At 40.1% G+C, this 23431-nt stretch overlaps 1 protein-coding gene across 3 annotated transcripts in view; it reads left to right on the top strand.

Moving 5' to 3' along the window:
- Positions 1 to 23431, top strand: part of pak5 (p21 protein (Cdc42/Rac)-activated kinase 5) — a 72484-nt gene that overhangs the window by 24513 nt on the left and 24540 nt on the right. For 2 of the 3 annotated variants that reach the window (XM_063002265.1, XM_063002264.1), the window contains exons 2-3: positions 2700 to 2923; positions 6402 to 6446. In XM_063002265.1, the coding sequence (XP_062858335.1) occupies positions 2720 to 2923; positions 6402 to 6446 (249 nt within the window). In that variant the 5' untranslated portion in view covers positions 2700 to 2719. The remainder of the gene's footprint in view (positions 1 to 2699; positions 2924 to 6401; positions 6447 to 23431) is intronic. The other variant, XM_063002266.1, reaches the window with a different exon arrangement.

Genomic DNA, 23431 nt, shown 5'->3' with positions numbered 1-23431 from the left:
ACTGTCCACTCCATTAGACACTCCTGCCTAGTTGGTCCACCTTGTAGATGTAAAGTCAGAGACGATCACTCATCTATCGCTGCTGTTTGAGTTGGTCATCTTCTAGACCCTCATCAGTGGTCACAGGACGCTACCCACGGGGCACTGTTGGCTGGATATATTTTTGGTTGGTGGACTATTCTCAGTCCAGCAGTGACAGTGAGGTGTTTAAAAACTCCATCAGTGCTGCTGTGTCTGATCCACTCATACCAGCACAACACACACTAACACACCACCACCATGTCAGTGTCACTGCAGTGCTGAGAATCCACCACCCAAATAATACCTGCTCTGTAGTGGTCCTGTGGGGGTCCTGACCATTAAAGAACAGCATGAAAGGGGGCTAACAAAGCATGCAGAGAAACAAATGGACTACAGTCAGTAATTGCAGAACTACAAAGTGCTTCTATATGGTAAGTGGAGCTGATAAAATGGACAGTGAGTGTAGAAACAAGGAGGTGGTTTTAATGTTATGGCTGATCGGTGTATTTACTGAAGTAAAACCATTTCCAACACTTACTGACCTTGTGTTAAAAGGTAATTCTTCTCTTTACCAGTTCATCAAACCAATTTAAATCTGATTTTTTAATGTGTGCAGCCCTGGGATGGACTGGTCTTGTCCAAGGTCTGTTCTTGGTTTGCACCTAGTACTAAAGGTAAATAAATGCAGTTTTTAATGCCCTGCTGAACACTGTATATATTTAATGTATCTAATTTCTATTATCTTCTTTAAGTTTGCTGTTTATCATTAACTCACACACTTTTCTGAAATCAGGAGTAGGAAAACTAAACACTAATTGTCTTGTTAATCAGCTCGACGAGCTTCCATGTTATTTTCCAGTCTTGTTTTCTGAAAGCTGATGTTTTGAATTATGCTACCAGGTGCTGGCAGACAGAGCTCTTTATTTATGCAGTGAAACCACTGGGTGTCCCTGATCAGTCCAGATTTAGCAGCCTGCGTAAAGCGCTTCTGTACTGTTTAAGCAACTAGGCTAAAAAGAGCTCTGCCTACACTGAATTTACATGAGGTGTTCTCATTAACACTTTTTTCTGGAGAAGGTTTTTTAAACAGGCACTGCTGTCCCTTTGTCTGTGTGCTCATGCTGGCTGTACAACTGGCACTGCGTAGGTCAGCCGGACATGTTGTACAGCTGTGTGTCCAAACTAAAGGACAGCATTGTGCTCCTGAATGGCAGTGACCACCAAATTTGGAGCCCGATTCCAACACAATGAGATCTATTCAGTAATGAAACACAAAGAGGTTGATGAGCGGCCAGTGCTGTGTGATCGTGCTCTCGCATTACAAAGGCTTTTAGATCCAGCTAATTTGTTTTCTGATAAACAGATTTACGTGTACTTACTGTGAATTTATCCACTGACACTATTGTTTTATTTTAATGAGGTCTGGTATAATGAAATTGAATTAGGGTTTTTTGATGATAGGTCTTATCATCACCTGATACCACTCATTAAAACCGTGGGCATTAGTAAAAAGCTGATTAATTGTTACACTGCTACAAAACGATGCTAAAACTAATTTGTTAATTTCTAATTTAAAAACAATTTTTGCTTTTTCACATCAACAAAATCATTGGTATGGTTAAGGCATTCTTAAATACACTATTCCAATTCACCCCAAATCAGTAAAGTCAGGGCTTTTAAAAGACCACCCAAGTGCTTTATTGACCTTGACACTGATTTTGTGTGGAGGGTATTGTTTTGTAAAAAAAAAAAAACCAATGGGCCTCATGGAACTGTTGCAGTACATTGTCCTTTACTGGAACTTATGTAACCAGCCCAAACTACCATTCATCAAACCCAGATTTGTCCATGTATTCTTTGCCTCCAAGTTATGGTGGTCTGTTTTGGACCTTTGTATCATTTGCCTTGCATAGATTATTTTAGGCTTGTGTGCTACTGCTTAGTCATTAGTCATTAAATAGAACATGTGCTTTAGCAAGTGGTGCACCTGAGAACAGACATTTTTATGTTACATGCTTCAGCTCTTGCAAATCACATTCTGCAAGCTGTTGTTACACTAAATAACAGAACTGACAGTCACATGACCATAAAGCTTACATGTTGGAAAACACACATCTTACTACAGTGGCTGCTGAGCTTTTCAGTATGACCAATCGATGAGGATTGCATGACTGTATGCTTCATTTTGTGCATTTGTTATCAATGGGTGTAACCAAAATAATGAAATTCACCAGTTAAAAAAGAGACCTCACATAGTTATTAGATGAGAAAAGACCATTTAAAATCCAAGTGGGTTCTTATGCACGGATGATCATGCTAATATTAACCAATTTCCGCAACAGAAATTCCAAAGGTACATGGTATGTCCAAAATATGGATATGTGCACACCTTATCGTGAGCTTGCTGGGCATCCTTTTCCAAACCTGTTGGCCCTCATTAGTGGTTATAACTACCCCCACTCTGGCTTTCCAAAAATGTTCAGTCAAAAACATTTGTTGGGTCAAGTGTTTATGTTGAATATGAACATTTGTTCCACACATTGGTCAAACCAATCTATCATGTACTAGCCATCAAACAAGAGCATGTCAAGTGGACTGCTTTAGCAAGTGCACTTTAGCTGAGCAATGCATGTTCCGTTTTTTTCTTTTTTAGTTATGATTTTTCTTTGTCTTTCCAGGTTTATCCAGCTTTTCCAACATGTTTGGAAAGAAGAAAAAGAGGCTGGAGATCTCGGCTCCCTCGAACTTTGAGCATCGTGTACATACAGGGTTCGACCCCCGCGAGCAGAAGTTCACTGGGCTGCCTCAGCAATGGCAAAGCCTCTTGGCAGATACGGCCAACCGGCCCAAACCCATGGTGGACCCGTCTTACATCACGCCCATTCAGCTGGCACCGATGAAGGTACATAAATCAGTCACTATTCTAAAAACCTGTCGGTTGTCTCTTTGTGCGTTCTTACACACTTTTATTAGAGGATGTGTCTGTGAGAGGTTGCTATGTCTCTCTAAAATGATAAGAATATGGGACAATGTTATACAGTGTATCACAAAAGTGAGTACACCCCTCACATTTCTGCAGATATTTAAGTATATCTTTTCATGGGACAACACTGACAAAATGACACTTTGACACAATGAAAAGTAGTCTGTGTGCAGCTTATATAACAGTGTAAATTTATTCTTCCCTCAAAATAACTCAATATACAGCCATTAATGTCTAAACCACCGGCAACAAAAGTGAGTACACCCCTAACAGACTACACCCCTAAATGTCCAAATTGAGCACTGCTTGTCATTTTACCTCCAAAATGTCATGTGATTTGTTAGTGTTACTAGGTCTCAGGTGTGCCTAGGGAGCAGGTGTGTTCAATTTAGTAGTACAGCTCTCACACTCTCTCATACTGGTCACTGAAAGTTCCAACATGGCACCTCATGGCAAAGAACTCTCTGAGGATCTTAAAAGACGAATTGTTGCGCTACATGAAGATGGCCAAGTCTACAAGAAGATTGCCAACACCCTGAAACTGAGCTGCAGCACAGTGGCCAAGATCATCCAGCGTTTTAAAAGAGCAGGGTCCACTCAGAACAGACCTCGCGTTGGTCGTCCAAAGAAGCTGAGTGCACGTGCTCAGCGTCACATCCAACTGCTGTCTTTGAAAGATAGGCGCAGGAGTGCTGTCAGCATTGCTGCAGAGATTGAAAAGGTGGGGAGTCAGCCTGTCAGTGCTCAGACCATACGCCGCACACTACATCAAATTGGTCTGCATGGCTGTCACCCCAGAAGGAAGCCTCTTCTGAAGTCTCTACACAAGAAAGCCCGCAAACAGTTTGCTGAAGACATGTCAACAAAGGACATGGATTACTGGAACCATGTCCTATGGTCTGATGAGACCAAGATTAATTTGTTTGGTTCAGATGGTCTCAAGCATGTGTGGCGGCAATCAGGTGAGGAGTACAAAGATAAGTGTGTCATGCCTACAGTCAAGCATGGTGGTGGGAATGCCATGGTCTGGGGCTGCATGAGTGCAGCAGGTGTTGGGGAGTTACATTTCATTGAGGGACACATGAACTCCAATATGTACTGTGAAATACTGAAGCAGAGCATGATCCCCTCCCTCCGGAAACTGGGTCGCAGGGCAGTGTTCCAGCATGATAATGACCCCAAACACACCTCTAAGACGACCACTGCTTTATTGAAGAGGCTGAGGGTAAAGGTGATGGACTGGCCAAGCATGTCTCCAGACCTAAACCCAATAGAACATCTTTGGGGCATCCTCAAGCGGAAGGTGGAGGAGCGCAAAGTCTCGAATATCCGCCAGCTCCGTGATGTCGTCATGGAGGAGTGGAAAAGCATTCCAGTGGCAACCTGTGAAGCTCTGGTAAACTCCATGCCCAGGAGAGTTAAAGCAGTTCTGGGAAATAATGGTGGCCACACAAAATATTGACACTTCAGGAACTTTCACTAAGGGGTGTACTCACTTTTGTTGCCGGTGGTTTAGACATTAATGGCTGTATATTGAGTTATTTTGAGGGAAGAATAAATTTACACTGTTATATAAGCTGCACACAGACTACTTTTCATTGTGTCAAAGTGTCATTTTGTCAGTGTTGTCCCATGAAAAGATATACTTAAATATCTGCAGAAATGTGAGGGGTGTACTCACTTTTGTGATACACTGTATATGTTATATATGTTTGTATTCATGCTACTTTATGTGGATTTTGTATATTTGTACACAAATGATGTTATTTTTTGAAGGAGTTACATTTTCTAAAAGGAGAGTTTTGATCACATAAACTTGCTGTTGATGAAGAACGGATGGTATTTTATGCTCTTGTTTTATTCTGTTCGTCTTGTATGTTAATGTCAGTGTTGGTAATGTATATGTATGTAAGTCTGGACATGGAAGTGTCCTGTCAGTATTGTCAGTATTACTCCTACATATAGTGTCAGTGCAACCATTCTCTCCTGCCTCCTTTATGCTCTTCATGTTGTCTGTCTGTGCACTTCTGTTCTCCTGCTTTGCCTTTGTCCTGTGCCTGAACAGCTTGTGTGTTGTCTTGTCACTTGCGGTTTCAGTGTTAAAACCGGTTTCCCAGCAGTAAAAAATTAATTAACACATTGAAAAAATAAAAAAGGTGTGTTATTAGACATTACAATGTCCCTAAAGCCTGTTTTATGCTTTCAGTATTATAAGGCATACGTATAATGATAGAACAGGAACACTTTTTCAGTACACCAATAGTTTTCAATCCCCTGTTGCCTTTGCAATCCAAGGGTGCTTGCATCACCCCTTTTTGGCCACAGGAGGGCTAAGTACTGTTATGCTTTTAAACTTGTACAGCACAAGCCGACTGCTTCTTATACATCAGCCAGCGGTGACACTAGTTTTGCAGCGCAGACAGGAATCCCTCGTTTGACCTTCCTCTGTTTAGTTCATTCATAGTTTTATCATTTTTATAAAACTATATGGCTATAAGTATGTGAGCACCCCTTTTTATTACAAACTTCATGTGTTTTATTTACATCTATTGTTAACAGGGTGCTAAAAATTATGTTTCCAGAACTGATGCAAGTGTGCAGAAAGCGTGGTCAGTAAATACACGGTTTGACAAGTTTGTGTAGGAACTCCAGTGACCTGAACAGAGCCATGCAATAAACTGTGCGAGAGCAGCCATAAATAAATACAAACAAAAGCCTAAATATTTAAAACACCCTTCTAAAATATGCAAAGAAAAATATCCAATAAAACTTCAGAAAGTCAAATGGAAAAAGTTAAAAGTAAACCTTTTTGCTTTAAAATTGAAGGCCTAAAAACACAATAGATCAATCATACATCTTTATTTCCTACTTGTGCAGGACAGTGGTAGCTCCGTAGTGAAATTCTGTAGAAGTTGTAATGTAATGTTTTAAAACAATTTTCCTCTCTCTTAAAGCCTGATTAGTTGCTTTTAAAAGAAAAAGGAAAAGAGATCAGAGCTGCATTAAATTAGAAAGCAATATTACCCAAAAATCATAAAGAGCTCATTTTGTTGGAAGGAAATATTAAATAGTTTTTCTGATGTATCTAAATAAACAGATGTTTTGAAAACATGTTTAAAACATGTTAAAAAATTATTACCTTTGTGGCCTCTAAATATGTACACCAGTCTGTGGCACAGGACGAAAGGCAAAGAGACAGAACTTGTGCAACAGCTTTGGCTTTGGCTGTTTTTTAAAAATCCAATATGACATTAATGCTTTTAGTAAAAAACAAAAACCTTCCAGGCTGTCAGACAACGAATGAAAATGATCTAACATCTGTAGTGAGGTGCAGTGCTTTAGGAGATTTCTCTGAAGAGGGGTCGACAAGACATTAATTCTCCTGCTCTCTTCACAGACATCTCCCAAGAAAGTCCGGTCATCTGAATCTCCGTTGCGAAAAGTATGCTCTTTTTCCTACCCTATTTGATCCTTTTATAATCCCTTAACCACAATATCTCCTGTTTGTGCTAAATTTCTCTTTTTCTTTTACTGCTTGGCCACCTGCATTTTGGGTAGTTCTAGTTTCTAGATAATGGTGATAAACCATACAAACATAACCGAAAAGCACTATGGATTCTAATTCATTCATTTTCGGAAGCTAAAATGCATGTGTTTCTACATTCTAGTGGCTTATGATTGTAAAATTTGCTGACATTTTATGTACATATTATTTTATATCTGTAGAATTTTTCACATTAATGCTTCATGTAGGCATATGGCTTGCTATAAGCATGTCACATGATGAAACACTGACATTTGGTAGTAATACCTCATGACATCTTAAAATTCATCGTGTGGCATGGACCATTAATTTGTTCTGTAGAAGTTTGTTTATTTAAGCTTGTTTATTGTGCATGCTTTGCTGTAGCAAGCTGTATTGGAGTAGAGATGTTTGATGTTTACAGAACTGATGTGTGAAAATGCAGTAACCTTGAGTTTAAATAGAGAACAGAATGATGGGGTGTGCTGTAGTGTATTTTAATCGTTTTATATCAGAGCAACTTGTAACCAATTATTTATTTTCCTTCATGAAGAACATCACATTATATTTTATTGGTTTATGCTTAAGCAATAGAACTTGAGAGGAAATGTGTCATAAAAAATAACATTGCAGGTGTGATTTGGTCGCAGCAACATGTGCAGTAAATTTTCACAGCCTTGATGTTATTTGTAATAACACATGACCTTGACTGTTTCGATAAATAACAGTGGTAAATAACAGTAGCTACGGTTCTTATCCTCGGTGGTTCTACATACAGACATGATTGGGGGAATTGGGTGTTGGGTTAGTGGATTGGTGTCCTGTCTAGTGTCCTGTGTTACTGTGTTGCACCAAGTGATTCCAAAAACCAGACCCACTGCAACCCTGACCAGAATAAAACGGTTATAAAAACATGAAAATAAAATGAATGCATATCGAATATGCATCTTTTTTATTTAAATCAACTTTAACAGGATACAATCCAAAAGACGGAGGCTTAAGTGCTTTGCTCATTGACCAAACAGTGACAGTGTGGCAGTCACCCTCAACCTTACAATCAATAATCCAGTATTTTAACCTTTCAGCCGCCACCTGTAAGTTAGTGCTTGTAAATTTGATGCTGCTTTGAAAACTATAAATTTCAACCTAGAGCTTGTGCAGTATATCTGGGATGTCCCGAGCCATGCTCATAGAACACCAGAGGGAGTGAGTTCACACAAATAAGGCTGTAATTCAGTCACAGCAGGCACAAGTGGAGACAAATATAATAGATCATTACAGACATGATGATGTTTACTAGATAAGCCACAGAATTGATTGTTCTATTGCGTTTTTGTAACATGGCCACACAAAACAGTAGTTTCTGATTGTATATAAACTAATCCAGGTAGTATCAGTTATAAATGTGTATCATTTTTTAACTGGGTTGGCAGGCCATTAATTTATTCATTTCATTACAAACCACAAAACCACAACAATAATAATAATAAATAATAACAAAAATAATAGTAGAGGACATTATACATGGCATAATGGACTAGCCAGTGGAGGTAGTGCCATGCTTTGGATGATGTCCTGCAGGGAAAGCCTGGGGCCAGTAATTCATGTGAGCCATATCTAGACCAGGCACACTCTTTCAGGCCAGTGGGTTTTTTGATAGCGGTGGCACTACAATGCACAAGTAGTTGGGGAATAGTTTAAGAAACACGAGGAAGAGAAGTGTTGCCTTGACCCCCAATTTTCCCAGATCTTAATCATATTAAGAATTTGTGAGATGTGCTGGAACAATGAACAGTTCTGCTGGTGTTCAGTCAACACAGAAAACCTTCCAGAGGTTTTGTGGATTCCATGCCTCAGCTGGTCAGAGCCATTTTGGTCACACGCAGGGGTGTAGCAGCTTATTAAGCAGCTGACCATAATGTTTTGGTTCATTAATAGAGGTGTAAAACCATGAAAAAAGTCAATGAATATAGCCTGAATGACAAAGCTTTAATGACTGAATATCTTCAAAGATGCAAAAAACAGTTAGTGTGTTTGTGTGTGTGTGATTTAAATAAGCTTCTTTAGAGTCTGTACTTTACTCACTCAAGTCGAGACAAGTTGCACATTTCACGCTGTGAGCTTTAAATCTTAGTAAAAATTAAAGTGTGTGTGTTCTATAAGCTTCAGAACACTTCAGATACACCTTTGGTTAAAATTAAGAGAAACTCACATTGGCACTGCGACCACTGGAAACCTGATGCCCACAAGAGAGGGCGTGATCCTGACAGAAATAACCAGCTTGCTGACATAATTTATAGCAAAACATTTGGTGGGTTTAGTATAAAAGTCAGGAAAATACCACTTTCACAGTAAGAGGAGCTCTCTGCAGGTCGTATTGCAAAGTGGCTTTGAAAATGCCAATACAATGCACTAGACTGCACAGCCCCATGCCAGTCCATTCACATTTCAGACCTCACAGCAGCAACTGAATTTAAATAGAATTATATCGGCTATACCAGCAAAGTGTGCTGGCACCTGCATAAGTTATTGCCCCATCTGTCAGTAAAACAGCTTTAATAGCATGTGGCTGATTAAAGCACTTAGTCAAAGCGTAGTGTAAGTCAGAGTCAAAGCTGTGTGTAATATTAGAATCGCTCAGCTACCCCCCTCCCATCTTTTTCCACTTGTGGCACTGACACATGAATGATGTTCTCATTCCTCCAGCTGCCAGACTTGTCTGTACACTGTTCCTGAGGTAATAAAGGAGTTCAGAGAAGGAGAGAAAAATGTTCAGGAGTGTTCAGACTGGTCCCAGAGATAGATAAATCTTGAATTTTGCTGCCGGCTGATACAATGTGTTCTCTTTAAAGGAAGGGTGGCGTGTGGGGGTATTTGATATTCCTACTTTATCTGAATCACAAAAATCATATTTGGTTGGATGCTTTCCTCATTTGTAAAGCAGATGACATCGCTCAAAAAGACATTCATCCGTGTGATGGGTTTGATAAGGTTAGTGTGCTTCAAGTGCATGCACTCAGTAGATATATTTAAGATTACTCTTTTTTTTTGAGAGAGATTTGCAGTGAATAAATTGTTCAGAATGAACAGTAAATTACTCATGTATATACTTTTAAATATTACAGAAATATTACTAAAAGTTACAAAAAGCTTGATGTTGCATATAATGCAGGAGTTTCTCACTCCATTTATATGTTATACTTGAGAGCAGGGTGTCTGCAGGTGTCCTCAAGGTGTAGCCTAGTGGTTAAGGCACTGGACTAGTAATCAGAAGGTCACTGGTTCAAGCCCCACCACTGCCAGGTTGCTGCTGTTGGGCCCTTGAGCAAGGCCCTTAACGCTTAATTGCTCAGACTGTATACTGTAATGTAAGTCGCTTTGGATAAAGGCGTCTGCTAAATGCCCAAAGTGTGATGTAATGTAAATGTCATAATGCCATCCTAAAATGAATTTATTTTTCATTTATCATAATATGTTAAAAAATAATAAAGAAATTAAACAGAACCAACAAACCCACAGCTAAATACAAAATTCTGTAGAAGCCATGCAATCCAGGTAAGTAAAAACATAAAGTGAAATTAAATCACAGTGGATGTTACAAAACATGTTAAAGTGCAACTGTATATGCAATTCTGTTTAAAAGTGCTAAAAGTTAGCAGCCTTATGGGATATTTAACCATTTTATTTACTATTGTACTCATTTTTAAAGTTTGGCAGCATAATATGCTCTAATATATGCTATAATATGCTTGGAGTTTAAAAAGGGAAAACAAGGCAGTTGTAGCCTAGCGGTTAAGGTATTGAACTAGTAAGCAGAAAGTTGCTGGTTTAAACCCCACCACTGCCAGGTTGCCACTGTTGGGCACTGGAGCAAGGCCCTTAACCCTCAGTTGCTTAGACTGTATAATGTAAGTCGCTTTGGACAAAAGCGTCTGCTAAATGCTGAAAATGTAAATGTAAAAAGGGAGAATATTTGCTGTACCCCCTCCCCCCTTTCTCAGTGTTTCCACCCATTGCTCTGAATGAAAGCACATAGCTAACAAGTTAATATTATCATCAATAGTAGAGCGTGACCCTCCACATACGATACTGTTGTCTGTGTGACCATCTCTGACTGGTGGGAAAGAAGCGGTCAGTGACTGCATGCGTGTCAGAGGGGGTCTGCGGCTCTCCTTGGTCAAGGTGGGGTCTGAGGTGGAGGAAGTCGGAGGAAAAAAGAAAAAATGCAATAAGAGAACTTATTTGCAAACATGCTGTGAGGTACTGTACACTACACTGATTATAAATCAAACACCAATGTTCCCAGTAGCTCCAGTGTAGTTACAGCCCATTTTCCGCTGGCTCTCAATAGTGCAGTGATAATGTTAAATATGGCACATTGGGACTCGTTATTCTTGTAATACAGTGAAGACAGACATGGGCTTCCAGCCAGTCAGAGTGGCTCAGTAATAGCTAACCAGCAGCATGGATCACATGATGGCATGGAAACCTGATAGTAGACCTCTGTTGCTAATGCTGTATGGATAGCAGCTGCATGCGGTTACATATGTTAGGAGCAGATGGTTCAAATATGGGCAGGAGAAAGAGGGCTGGAAAGAGAAAAGCAGTGAGAAGAACTGAGAGAATAAGCAGCAGGTGCAGGGACTCTTGGCAGAGCAGGGCAGGCAGGGTAATGCCATTCAGCTGCAGCTGAATCTTAGGCGAAAGAAAAGCCAAACTCGCACAGATGTGTTATTGATAGAATTAGGGTTTTAACACAAATGCTACACACACTTCACTGCATCTAACTGTGAAGTCAATGAGGATTCATCAGTACAGCAGAGTAGGTTCTAGCTCAGAAGTAGTGATTTGGCATGGTCTGGTACATGTATGCATGTATGAACAAATTAGTTGCCCAGGGCAAGCATTATTCATTAGTAGCAATCAGCTCCTGTTTTCGCTGCTGTTCAACATATTCTGATATCAATTGTCCGAAATGCCTCAGTGTTATAACTGTAGCTTTCTAAATCCTGCAGCTACTTGCGCTGCATTTAGCACATCAAACATGCATCTAATCAATCTTAAAGAACTGTTTTTAATGACAGCTTTGAGTTGAAATTATTTGTCCCCTGCTGTAACACACCATTACGTTAAAAGCAAATTCAGCAGACTGCATTATTTAGGTCATTAAACAAAACATTAGGGGGACAACACAATGGCTCAAAGGGTAGCACTTTCACCTCAAAGCGAGAAGGTCCTGCGTTCGATACCTATGTGGAACGGTCTGGGTCCTTTCTTTGTGGGGTTTGCATGTTCTCCCCTTGTCTGTCTGGGTTTCCTCCAGAAGCTTCAGTGTCCTTGCTGTGTACAGCTACACCCAAACACAACTTTTTTTGCATTTATATTATTTAAATAATGAGCTGCAGAGCTGTTACACATTAAAAACATCAACAGTAAAACCAGTTTATATCAGTACAGAGTTTGACTGCATGGTAATCTCTGTACATGTGGTTTTTTTTCATCATGTCCCAGTAAAAATCTGCTTATCATCTTTCAATAACTACGATTACTGAACTGGTTCTGCTTACAGTGTTTATATTTATATTCATCGTACTGTTCTAAATTTCTGCCACGGTTGTTATTTTATGCCGTGTTTAATAAACAAATTGGTCATCGCTTAAAAGAAATTGGCAAAATGTGCATTCCCAGTATTGAGTGTTGAATGTTTTTTACTTACTTACTCTCCTTTACTTCCAGAACATAGCCTGCCTACAGTGTACACTCTCAAAGAGAGCTAAGATTAAACAGTAGCCAACAGTGTTGGCCAGACAACAAGAAATGCCCATAAAAAATGGTTTGCTAAGTTTGATGTGAACAAACATGACTGGCCTGACTCCTAACTTCGGCCATGTACAGCATATGTATGCAGTAATATTATGTGCTGATCATGCTTATGTTCATGTGTATAATAGTGTACACTGTAAACTCTCAGGTTTCTGCTGGCAAATGTGGCAGTGCAAGCTGTCTCTGAAGAGCTGTGCTATGAAAGAGCTTTATTTTAGTCGTGTGTGTGTGTGTTAGGGTGAAAGATGGCTCACGTTCATGAAGGCATGGTGAGACATTTTCTTTCTGGTTACTGGGTCAGCATTCGTTGGCTTTGCTGACTGATTTAAACAGTTTGACACATACAGTGTATCACAGAAGTGAGTACACCCCTCACATTTCTGCAGATATTTAAGTATATCTTTTCATGGGACAACACTGACAAAATGACACTTTGACACAATGAAAAGTAGTCTGTGTGCAGCTTATATAACAGTGTAAATTTATTCTTCCCTCAAAATAACTCAATATACAGCCATTAATGTCTAAACCACCGGCAACAAAAGTGAGTACACCCCTAAGAGACTACACCCCTAAATGTCCAAATTGAGCACTGCTTGTCATTTTCCCTCCAAAATGTCATGTGATTTGTTAGTGTTACTAGGTCTCAGGTGTGCATAGGGAGCAGGTGTGTTCAATTTAGTAGTACAGCTCTCACACTCTCTCATACTGGTCACTGAAAGTTCCAACATGGCACCTCATGGCAAAGAACTCTCTGAGGATCTTAAAAGACGAATTGTTGCGCTACATGAAGATGGCCAAGGCTACAAGAAGATTGCCAACACCCTGAAACTGAGCTGCAGCACAGTGGCCAAGATCATCCAGCGTTTTAAAAGAGCAGGGTCCACTCAGAACAGACCTCGCGTTGGTCGTCCAAAGAAGCTGAGTGCACGTGCTCAGCCTCACATCCAACTGCTGTCTTTGAAAGATAGGCGCAGGAGTGCCGTCAGCATTGCTGCAGAGATTGAAAAGGTGGGGGGTCAGCTCAGACCATACGCCGCACACTACATCAAATTGGTCTGCATGGCTGTCACCCCAGAAGGAAGCCTCTTCTGAAGTCTCTACACAAGAAAGCCCGCAAACAGTTTGCTGAAGACATGTCAACAAAGGACATGGATTACTGGAACCATGTCCTATGGTCTGATGAGACCAAGATTAATTTGTTTGGTTCAGATGGTCTCAAGCATGTGTGGCGGCAATCATGTGAGGAGTACAAAGATAAGTGTGTCATGCCTACAGTCAAGCATGGTGGTGGGAATGCCATGGTCTGGGGCTGCATGAGTGCAGCAGGTGTTGTGGAGTTACATTTCATTGAGGGACACATGAACTCCAATATGTACTGTGAAATACTGAAGCAGAGCATGATCCCCTCCCTCCGGAAACTGTGTCGCAGGGCAGTGTTCCAGCATGATAATGACCCCAAACACGCCTCTAAGATGACCACTGCTTTATTGAAGAGGCTGAGGGTAAAGGTGATGGACTGGCCAAGCATGTCTCCAAACCTAAACCCAATAGAACATCTTTGGGGCATCCTCAAGCAGAAGGTGGAGGAGCGCAAAGTCTCGAATATCCGCCAGCTTTGTGATGTCGTCATGGAGGAGTGGAAAAGCATTCCAGTGGCAACCTGTGAAGCTCTGGTAAACTCCATGCCCAGGAGAGTTAAGGCAGTTCTGGGAAATAATGGTGGCCACACAAAATATTGACACTTCAGGAACTTTCACTTAGGGGTGTACTCACTTTTGTTGCCGGTGGTTTAGACATTAATGGCTGTATATTGAGTTATTTTGAGGGAAGAATAAATTTACACTGTTATATAAGCTGCACACAGACTACTTTTCATTGTGTCAAAGTGTCATTTTGTCAGTGTTGTCCCATGAAAAGATATACTTAAATATCTGCAGAAATGTGAGGGGTGTACTCACTTTTGTGATACACTGTATATAGCTGCTTTTATTTAAATGGAAAGTGTCACATAAAAGCACACTGATCTTAGCTTATTATCACACTAGCTGTGCTACTTCTATTTATAGATAGCACTTAACATCCCAGTTCCAATTAGCATTTCTTTGTAGAAAGGAAGCGCTGAACTAAAATTCTGTTTACATAGCTAGTTTGAATCTTTTTATCTCCCTCCCTTAATCATAAAGACACATGCTTTTAAAGAACGTCACATGCATGCAAATGTCCCTAACATTTCCCTGTGCAAATGTGCTTTTTAGGAATAATTATCATGGTTGTTAATGTCAGAGACATCACATACAGTGGTTTAAATCTTTTTTTCTGTTTGGTTCTCTTAGGAGACTCTTAACTCCCAGCATTTAAACATCTTCCAAAATGGACAGATCATTCAAAAGACAACTAAACAATGGGGTGGGCATTTTAACCAGTTTTGCTAATTGTGATGCTGAGGTGTGGGATATACTTGTTATTCAAACCCAAACATTGTATTAAATACAGAGGGCTCACCACAGTTGTAAAGAGTGGTTATATGAGTTAATGTTGCCTATTTGTCCAACTCAAACCAGTCTGACTATTCTCCACTAATGTTGTCTCATCAATAAGGCATTTCCACCCTGCAAAGCTGCCACTCACTCTCACTGGGTGTTTTCTTGCACTGTTCTGTGTAAACTTTATAAAGACTCTGTGATTTTGTCACTGACTGACTCACCAGCTTGCAAGGATGCATTTAATCTTTGCAGTGTCATGAGAAAAAAGCAAAAAAGAATCTTGATTAAGCAGGAATAACAAGCTTAATGAGATATATTCATCATATTGTCATGCGCTAGTTTGCTTGCTGACTGTCTAGGTAACATTAAAGCATAGCTAACAGTTCAGTTGCTGACTGCTTATAAGCCTTATTTGCCAAATATTTAAGTCTCAATATGCATCATATTCAAATATCTTAAAATATTACAGAACCTTTGTCATTTTTTGTAGGTAGCTTTAGCATTAACCCAGGGCAGTTAATTAGCCTGACTAGCATTGACAGTGGGTAGAAAGCTCTGGTGTTTCTATAAATCTTACATATACATTTTAAAAATTATATTGACATTATTATATTCATTGATGACTTCAGATATCGGATCTCAGTGACGCAAAGTTGTGAAGAAAATTTGTTTAATTTGGTTTAAGTCTGTTTTAAATAGAAAAAGTGACTTTAGTGCAGTGATGGCTAATGTGACCAAATGCTATATCCAGAACCAGGTATTCAAGTTAAAGATACCAATTTCCAAATCATGTTATAGTTTAAAGATAATTCAAATAAAACAGAAATAATTTTCACTAAGAAAATATGAGGAATTCTAGTTACGTTTTTACATTCTGGGGCTAATAAAATGTTTGACTGTATGTGCGTTTACACTGAGAAAACACTAAAGATGAATTGGCAGGAACTGTAAGTCAGTAATACAGAACTTTCCTTAAATGTCACTGATGTTTTTCATGTAATTGCTCACTCACATGCTGTGTAGAGTTACTGTACTGCTCGTTTTGAGAGCTGTATTGCTGTGTAGAGTTACTGTACTGCTCGTTTTGAGAGCTGTATTGCTGTGTAGAGTTACTGTACTGCTCGTTTTGAGAGCTGTATTGCTGTGTAGAGTTACTGTACTGCTCGTTTTCAGAGCTGTATTGCTGTGTAGAGTTACTGTACTGCTCGTTTTGAGAGCTGTATTGCTGTGTAGAGTTACTGTACTGCTCGTTTTGAGAGCTGTATTGCTGTGTAGAGTTACTGTACTGCTCGTTTTGAGAGCTGTATTGCTGTGTAGAGTTACTGTACTGCTCGTTTTGAGAGCTGTATTGCTGTGTAGTTACTACTGCTCGTTTTCAGAGCTGTATTGCTGTGTAGTTACTGTACTGCTCGTTTTCAGAGCTGTATTGCTGTGTAGAGTTACTGTACTGCTCGTTTTCAGAGCTGTATTGCTGTGTAGAGTTACTGTACTGCTCGTTTTCAGAGCTGTATTGCTGTGTAGTTACTACTGCTCGTTTTCAGAGCTGTATTGCTGTGTAGAGTTACTGTACTGCTCGTTTTCAGAGCTGTATTGCTGTGTAGAGTTACTGTACTGCTCATTTTCAGAGCTGTATTGCTGTGTAGAGTTACTGTACTGCTCGTTTTGAGAGCTGTATTGCTGTGTAGAGTTACTGTACTGCTCGTTTTCAGAGCTGTATTGCTGTGTAGAGTTACTGTACTGCTCGTTTTCAGAGCTGTATTGCTGTGTAGAGTTACTGTACTGCTCGTTTTCAGAGCTGTATTGCTGTGTAGTTACTGTACTGCTCGTTTTCAGAGCTGTATTGCTGTGTAGAGTTACTGTACTGCTCGTTTTCAGAGCTGTATTGCTGTGTAGTTACTGTACTGCTCGTTTTCAGAGCTGTATTGCTGTGTAGAGTTACTGTACTGCTCGTTTTCAGAGCTGTATTGCTGTGTAGAGTTACTGTACTGCTCGTTTTCAGAGCTGTATTGCTGTGTAGAGTTACTGTACTGCTCGTTTTGAGAGCTGTATTGCTGTGTAGTTACTGTACTGCTCGTTTTGAGAGCTGTATTGCTGTGTAGAGTTACTGTACTGCTCGTTTTGAGAGCTGTATTGCTGTGTAGTTACTGTACTGCTCGTTTTCAGAGCTGTATTGCTGTGTAGAGTTACTGTACTGCTCGTTTTGAGAGCTGTATTGCTGTGTAGTTACTACTGCTCGTTTTCAGAGCTGTATTGCTGTGTAGAGTTACTGTACTGCTCGTTTTCAGAGCTGTATTGCTGTGTAGAGTTACTGTACTGCTAATTTTCAGAGCTGTATTGCTGTGTAGAGTTACTGTACTGCTCGTTTTCAGAGCTGTATTGCTGTGTAGAGTTACTGTACTGCTCGTTTTCAGAGCTGTATTGCTGTGTAGAGTTACTGTACTGCTCGTTTTGAGAGCTGTATTGCTGTGTAGTTACTGTACTGCTCGTTTTGAGAGCTGTATTGCTGTGTAGAGTTACTGTACTGCTCGTTTTCAGAGCTGTATTGCTGTGTAGTTACTGTACTGCTCGTTTTCAGAGCTGTATTGCTGTGTAGAGTTACTGTACTGCTCGTTTTCAGAGCTGTATTGCTGTGTAGAGTTACTGTACTGCTCGTTTTCAGAGCTGTATTGCTGTGTAGTTACTGTACTGTTCGTTTTGAGAGCTGTATTGCTGTGTAGAGTTACTGTACTGCTCGTTTTCAGAGCTGTATTGCTGTGTAGAGTTACTGTACTGCTCGTTTTCAGAGCTGTATTGCTGTGTAGTTACTGTACTGCTCGTTTTCAGAGCTGTATTGCTGTGTAGAGTTACTGTACTGCTCGTTTTCAGAGCTGTATTGCTGTGTAGAGTTACTGTACTGCTCGTTTTCAGAGCTGTATTGCTGTGTAGTTACTGTACTGCTCGTTTTGAGAGCTGTATTGCTGTGTAGAGTTACTGTACTGCTCGTTTTCAGAGCTGTATTGCTGTGTAGAGTTACTGTACTGCTCGTTTTCAGAGCTGTATTGCTGTGTAGTTACTGTACTGCTCGTTTTCAGAGCTGTATTGCTGTGTAGAGTTACTGTACTGCTCGTTTTGAGAGCTGTATTGCTGTGTAGTTACTGTACTGCTCGTTTTGAGAGCTGTATTGCTGTGTAGTTACTGTACTGCTCGTTTTGAGAGCTGTATTGCTGTGTAGAGTTACTGTACTGCTCGTTTTCAGAGCTGTATTGCTGTGTAGTTACTGTACTGCTCGTTTTCAGAGCTGTATTGCTGTGTAGAGTTACTGTACTGCTCGTTTTCAGAGCTGTATTGCTGTGTAGAGTTACTGTACTGCTCGTTTTCAGAGCTGTATTGCTGTGTAGAGTTACTGTACTGCTCGTTTTGAGAGCTGTATTGCTGTGTAGTTACTGTACTGCTCGTTTTGAGAGCTGTATTGCTGTGTAGAGTTACTGTACTGCTCGTTTTGAGAGCTGTATTGCTGTGTAGTTACTGTACTGCTCGTTTTCAGAGCTGTATTGCTGTGTAGAGTTACTGTACTGCTCGTTTTGAGAGCTGTATTGCTGTGTAGTTACTACTGCTCGTTTTCAGAGCTGTATTGCTGTGTAGAGTTACTGTACTGCTCGTTTTCAGAGCTGTATTGCTGTGTAGAGTTACTGTACTGCTAATTTTCAGAGCTGTATTGCTGTGTAGAGTTACTGTACTGCTCGTTTTCAGAGCTGTATTGCTGTGTAGAGTTACTGTACTGCTCGTTTTCAGAGCTGTATTGCTGTGTAGAGTTACTGTACTGCTCGTTTTGAGAGCTGTATTGCTGTGTAGTTACTGTACTGCTCGTTTTGAGAGCTGTATTGCTGTGTAGAGTTACTGTACTGCTCGTTTTCAGAGCTGTATTGCTGTGTAGTTACTGTACTGCTCGTTTTCAGAGCTGTATTGCTGTGTAGAGTTACTGTACTGCTCGTTTTCAGAGCTGTATTGCTGTGTAGAGTTACTGTACTGCTCGTTTTCAGAGCTGTATTGCTGTGTAGTTACTGTACTGTTCGTTTTGAGAGCTGTATTGCTGTGTAGAGTTACTGTACTGCTCGTTTTCAGAGCTGTATTGCTGTGTAGAGTTACTGTACTGCTCGTTTTCAGAGCTGTATTGCTGTGTAGTTACTGTACTGCTCGTTTTCAGAGCTGTATTGCTGTGTAGAGTTACTGTACTGCTCGTTTTCAGAGCTGTATTGCTGTGTAGAGTTACTGTACTGCTCGTTTTCAGAGCTGTATTGCTGTGTAGTTACTGTACTGCTCGTTTTGAGAGCTGTATTGCTGTGTAGAGTTACTGTACTGCTCGTTTTCAGAGCTGTATTGCTGTGTAGAGTTACTGTACTGCTCGTTTTCAGAGCTGTATTGCTGTGTAGTTACTGTACTGCTCGTTTTCAGAGCTGTATTGCTGTGTAGAGTTACTGTACTGCTCGTTTTGAGAGCTGTATTGCTGTGTAGTTACTGTACTGCTCGTTTTGAGAGCTGTATTGCTGTGTAGTTACTGTACTGCTCGTTTTGAGAGCTGTATTGCTGTGTAGTTACTGTACTGCTCGTTTTGAGAGCTGTATTGCTGTGTAGAGTTACTGTACTGCTCGTTTTCAGAGCTGTATTGCTGTGTAGAGTTACTGTACTGCTCGTTTTCAGAGCTGTATTGCTGTGTGTATGTTTGTGTTTACATGCTAGCGAGTCTCCTAGCAAATGTGTGGAGCATAAACAGTGAACTAAGCAGCATGACTCAGGAGAAACACGGGGCTCTTACTCAAGTGTTCTGGGATTTTATAAATTAGACTTGAGCAGCCTCTGGTGTTGAATTAGAGTACTGTTCCGTGTGTAATTCAGTTCTTCTCATCCTTTTTAGTGGTGATAATGATGCAGCCATCGCAAAGGCTGGTATTGTAGGCAGTACAGATGCATTTAAACGTATTAAGATTAGACCTAATGTGCATACTTTCTCTAGGCTACCACCGAGATCTGGGTTTGAATCTTAGCAGTGCTATTGACTGGCTGGGTTTCTATACAGAAATCATTGGCTATGTTATTAAGGGACTTGTTTGGCACCCTTCCCAAGGTAATACTGCCTTGTGCCTAGTGTTTCCCTGTGGGACCAGACCAGCATCGACCCTGACCAGGTTCAACTAGCTGATGAAAGTGGAAAAAATAAAATAATTTACTTTTAATTTTTTACACTAAAAGTTATGTATTAGACTTAACTTCAGACTAGCTTTTTCAACATTTGAAGAAAAAAGTATGTGACTTTATCAAAGGTCATGTTTTGATTTCAGTTTTTCCTATATAGAAAGGATAATTGCAAATTATAATGTCTGTTAAGAATTTAAAATTGCTTGATGAATGATGAAGAAAACCTAATTAAACTAAATACACACAGCAACTAAATCATTAGCAGTTAAAAACTTAATGGGTGTGTATTCAAAAGGTTACCATACAGGGCTGTATATATTTGAGTAGTGTGTCAGAGCAGTCCCAACAGAATTAGAGGTGCAATAATTGAGACATACTATTTAGGAGGCTTGGAATAAATCATCATCCTGTTTGTTTCTAAATAGGCTAGCATATTTTACCGCTGCACCACCCAAGCACACTGTGTCCAAAAATTTTTATTTATTAATTTTTACCATTGGTAAAAACCAGTCTGACTGTTCTTACACAGCCAGGCTGGTCATGCTGGATGATGTTGCTGGCAGCAAAATGTCTCCCGACTCTTTCATGCCTGTCACATGTGATCAGTGTGAACATGCTTTCATCTGTGAAGAAAAAGAGGTGTTAATGGCAGACTTTGCTAATTCTGGAGTTCTCTAGCGAATGCCAAACAAGCTGCACAGTGCTGCGCTGTGAGCACAGGTCCCTCTAAAGGATATATGTCACCCTCATGGAACCTGTTTCTGATAGTTTGGTCAAAAACATGCACATCAGTAGCCCTCTGGAGGTCATTTTGTAGGTCTCTGGCAGTGCTCCCACGTTCCTCCTCGCACAAAGGGGCAGATACCAATCCTGCTGCTGGGTTTATGCCCTTCTGAATGGTCTGTGTCTTGGTATATCTGTCAAGCTCTTTAGACTGTGCCGGGGACACAGAAAACCTTCCACTAGTGACAAGGACACTAGCAAAACTCAAAACTAGAGAAGAGAAAAAAAGGATAAGAAGAGAGGAATTGTCTGTGGCCATAACCTGCAGAACCATTTTCCTTTTGGGGGTTGTCTTGCTGTTGCCTCTCCAGTGTACCTGTTATCACTTTCATTTAAACCAATAGAGGTGAAATTGATTTGCAGTTGTTGCCAATTCTGACCATTCAGCTCTATGACAAAGCATTTTTAATAATATTTATGCACTTTCCTTTTTTCTGCCAATCTAGTCACATTCAGTTACCTGGTTGCAGAACCCTACCCTGACCAAGGAGGGCCTTTCATAACACTTGCCCACTTCGACACGTGTGCCACAGTAAGAGAGTTGTGCACTGCTCTTTATTATTGCCTGTTTTTGTGCAGGCGCCATCGAACAGCCAACTGAAGCCGTAATTGCAGCAATAATAAGGAATCCTTTTGGCATATCTTCTCCCTGATGTAGCCAGTCACGTCTGTGTAGGTGCCGACTTGCCAATAGCAGAGCTGAGATTCAAAGAGATTCACTTTTTTGGTAAGATGACAAATGTGGGAACAAGGGTTGGTGTTCTCTTAAAAATCAGACTTAGTGGAAGATGCCATCTGCTGACAAGTGTTACAGATATAGAAATATTTTTAAACCCATCTGTTTTGTGTTAGTAAACAGCGTATGTAGGAAATTGCATGTCTTAGACTTTTTTGAGGGATTCATTTCAAGTGTTGTGACTCAGTGTTTGAATGATTCATGAGATCTTGTATTGGTGGGTAAACTGTCTTTGCAGCACTTTTATAGCTGCATGATCAGAGCAGACAGTTTAGCAAACAATATGTCTACAAGCCTATCACACTTCCTTCAGAAACTCTGTGTTTAATTATGTGTTTTTAGAGTAGCTAGTCTACACACGTTAAGGTTTCTGAAAGATAGAAAGTAAGGAAACCAGAGTACCTGGAGAACGTCCACACAAGAACAACATGGCATATTCAAAATTGACAATAATTGGAGACAGGGCTTAAAGCTGGGTCGCTGGAGACTTCTGGCACCAACACTATCTACAAAACCCCTCTTTAGTCCTTGGATTGCTTTAATTGAGTCCTTAATGTTTTGTGATAATGAAGATAATGAAGCTTTCTTTAAAAATAAAAACAAAGGAGGTAAAGATCCCCTTTGCAAGGGCATTCGAGAAATTCCAATTAGAGTTTAACAAACCTTGTGAGGTTTTAAGAACTTGAGTATGAAAAAACATTTGCGTTATAGTGTGCACCTGACTTTACTGACTTTAATTTTCAAACCTAATTCTTTCCATAAGATGGAAATAATTCTACCAAACTACTACCGAATGGTGTGTGTGTGAGATAAAAAAAAAACATAAATCTATATAAATTTAGGCCTAAGAATCAGTGAAATCTGACTGTATTACATTATTAAGTTTTGTCCTTCTTACACCAAGTTATGCACCTTTTTCACTGGCCTTTTCTAAATGGCTGCATGGCAAGAGTTTTTGAATGCCAGCTCTACTGTGAATTCCAGCTTGTTTAGCTTAAAGTGTTATTAAGACTAAGTCATGAACATGTTGATGCATGCTCAATAATCCAGGTACACAAATCCACAAAGTTGAATCAGTTCATCTGGACACAAGTTTGTTGTAGAGATACGTTTCGTCACTCAATCCGAATGACTTCTTCAGTCTTTAACATGTTTATTCACTTTTGTAGCTGTAGTTTTGATGTATTTTCCAGCATGTTTTTTCTTCAACAATTTCTTGTCTTTGCTGATGCGGTTCGACCTAGTCTGCCAGGAAAGACTTCTGACTGTTCCGCAGTAGAAATAAATCATTTGTGACCTGAACTCAGTGCAACTATTGATGTCTGATAAATAGGTGTTTGGGCAGCACGGTGGCTAAGTGGGTAGCACTGTCGCCTCACAGCAAGAAGGTCCTGGGTTCGATTCCCAGGTGGGGAGGTCCGGGTCCTTTCTGTGTGGAGTTTGTATGTTTGTATGTGTCTGTGTGGGTTTACTCCGGGTGCTCCGGTTTCCTCCCACAGTCCAAAGACATGCAAGTGAGGTAAATTGGAGATACAAAATGTATGAAACGCATTTGTATAGCATATGTGTGTTTGTTGCTAAGCTGCTAACTTCTGTTTACTGTGTTTGTGTTTTGTCCACCCTCTGTAATTGTGCTTCTTTGTACATTCATAGCATTTTTACTACAGTAAATTTAGGGATACAAAATGTGCTGAATAAGTCACATTAATATAAATGTGTGATTTATTGCTCATATAAACTTGAAGATTACATATCAAACCTCATTTTTACAGCCAAGTTAAGATGACATTTAAAAGGTATTTTATGAACCCCCTTGTAAAGGTTGGGGTAAAGTACTACATCCCCCAGATTTCATTCCCTACACGCAAATATGAAATGTCAAGTCTTCTCAAACACATATTTTA

The sequence above is a fragment of the Trichomycterus rosablanca genome, chromosome 9 (assembly GCF_030014385.1).
Source record: "Trichomycterus rosablanca isolate fTriRos1 chromosome 9, fTriRos1.hap1, whole genome shotgun sequence".
NCBI classification, from domain to species: domain Eukaryota; kingdom Metazoa; phylum Chordata; class Actinopteri; order Siluriformes; family Trichomycteridae; genus Trichomycterus; species Trichomycterus rosablanca.
This window is presented reverse-complemented; position numbering and strand designations above follow the sequence as displayed.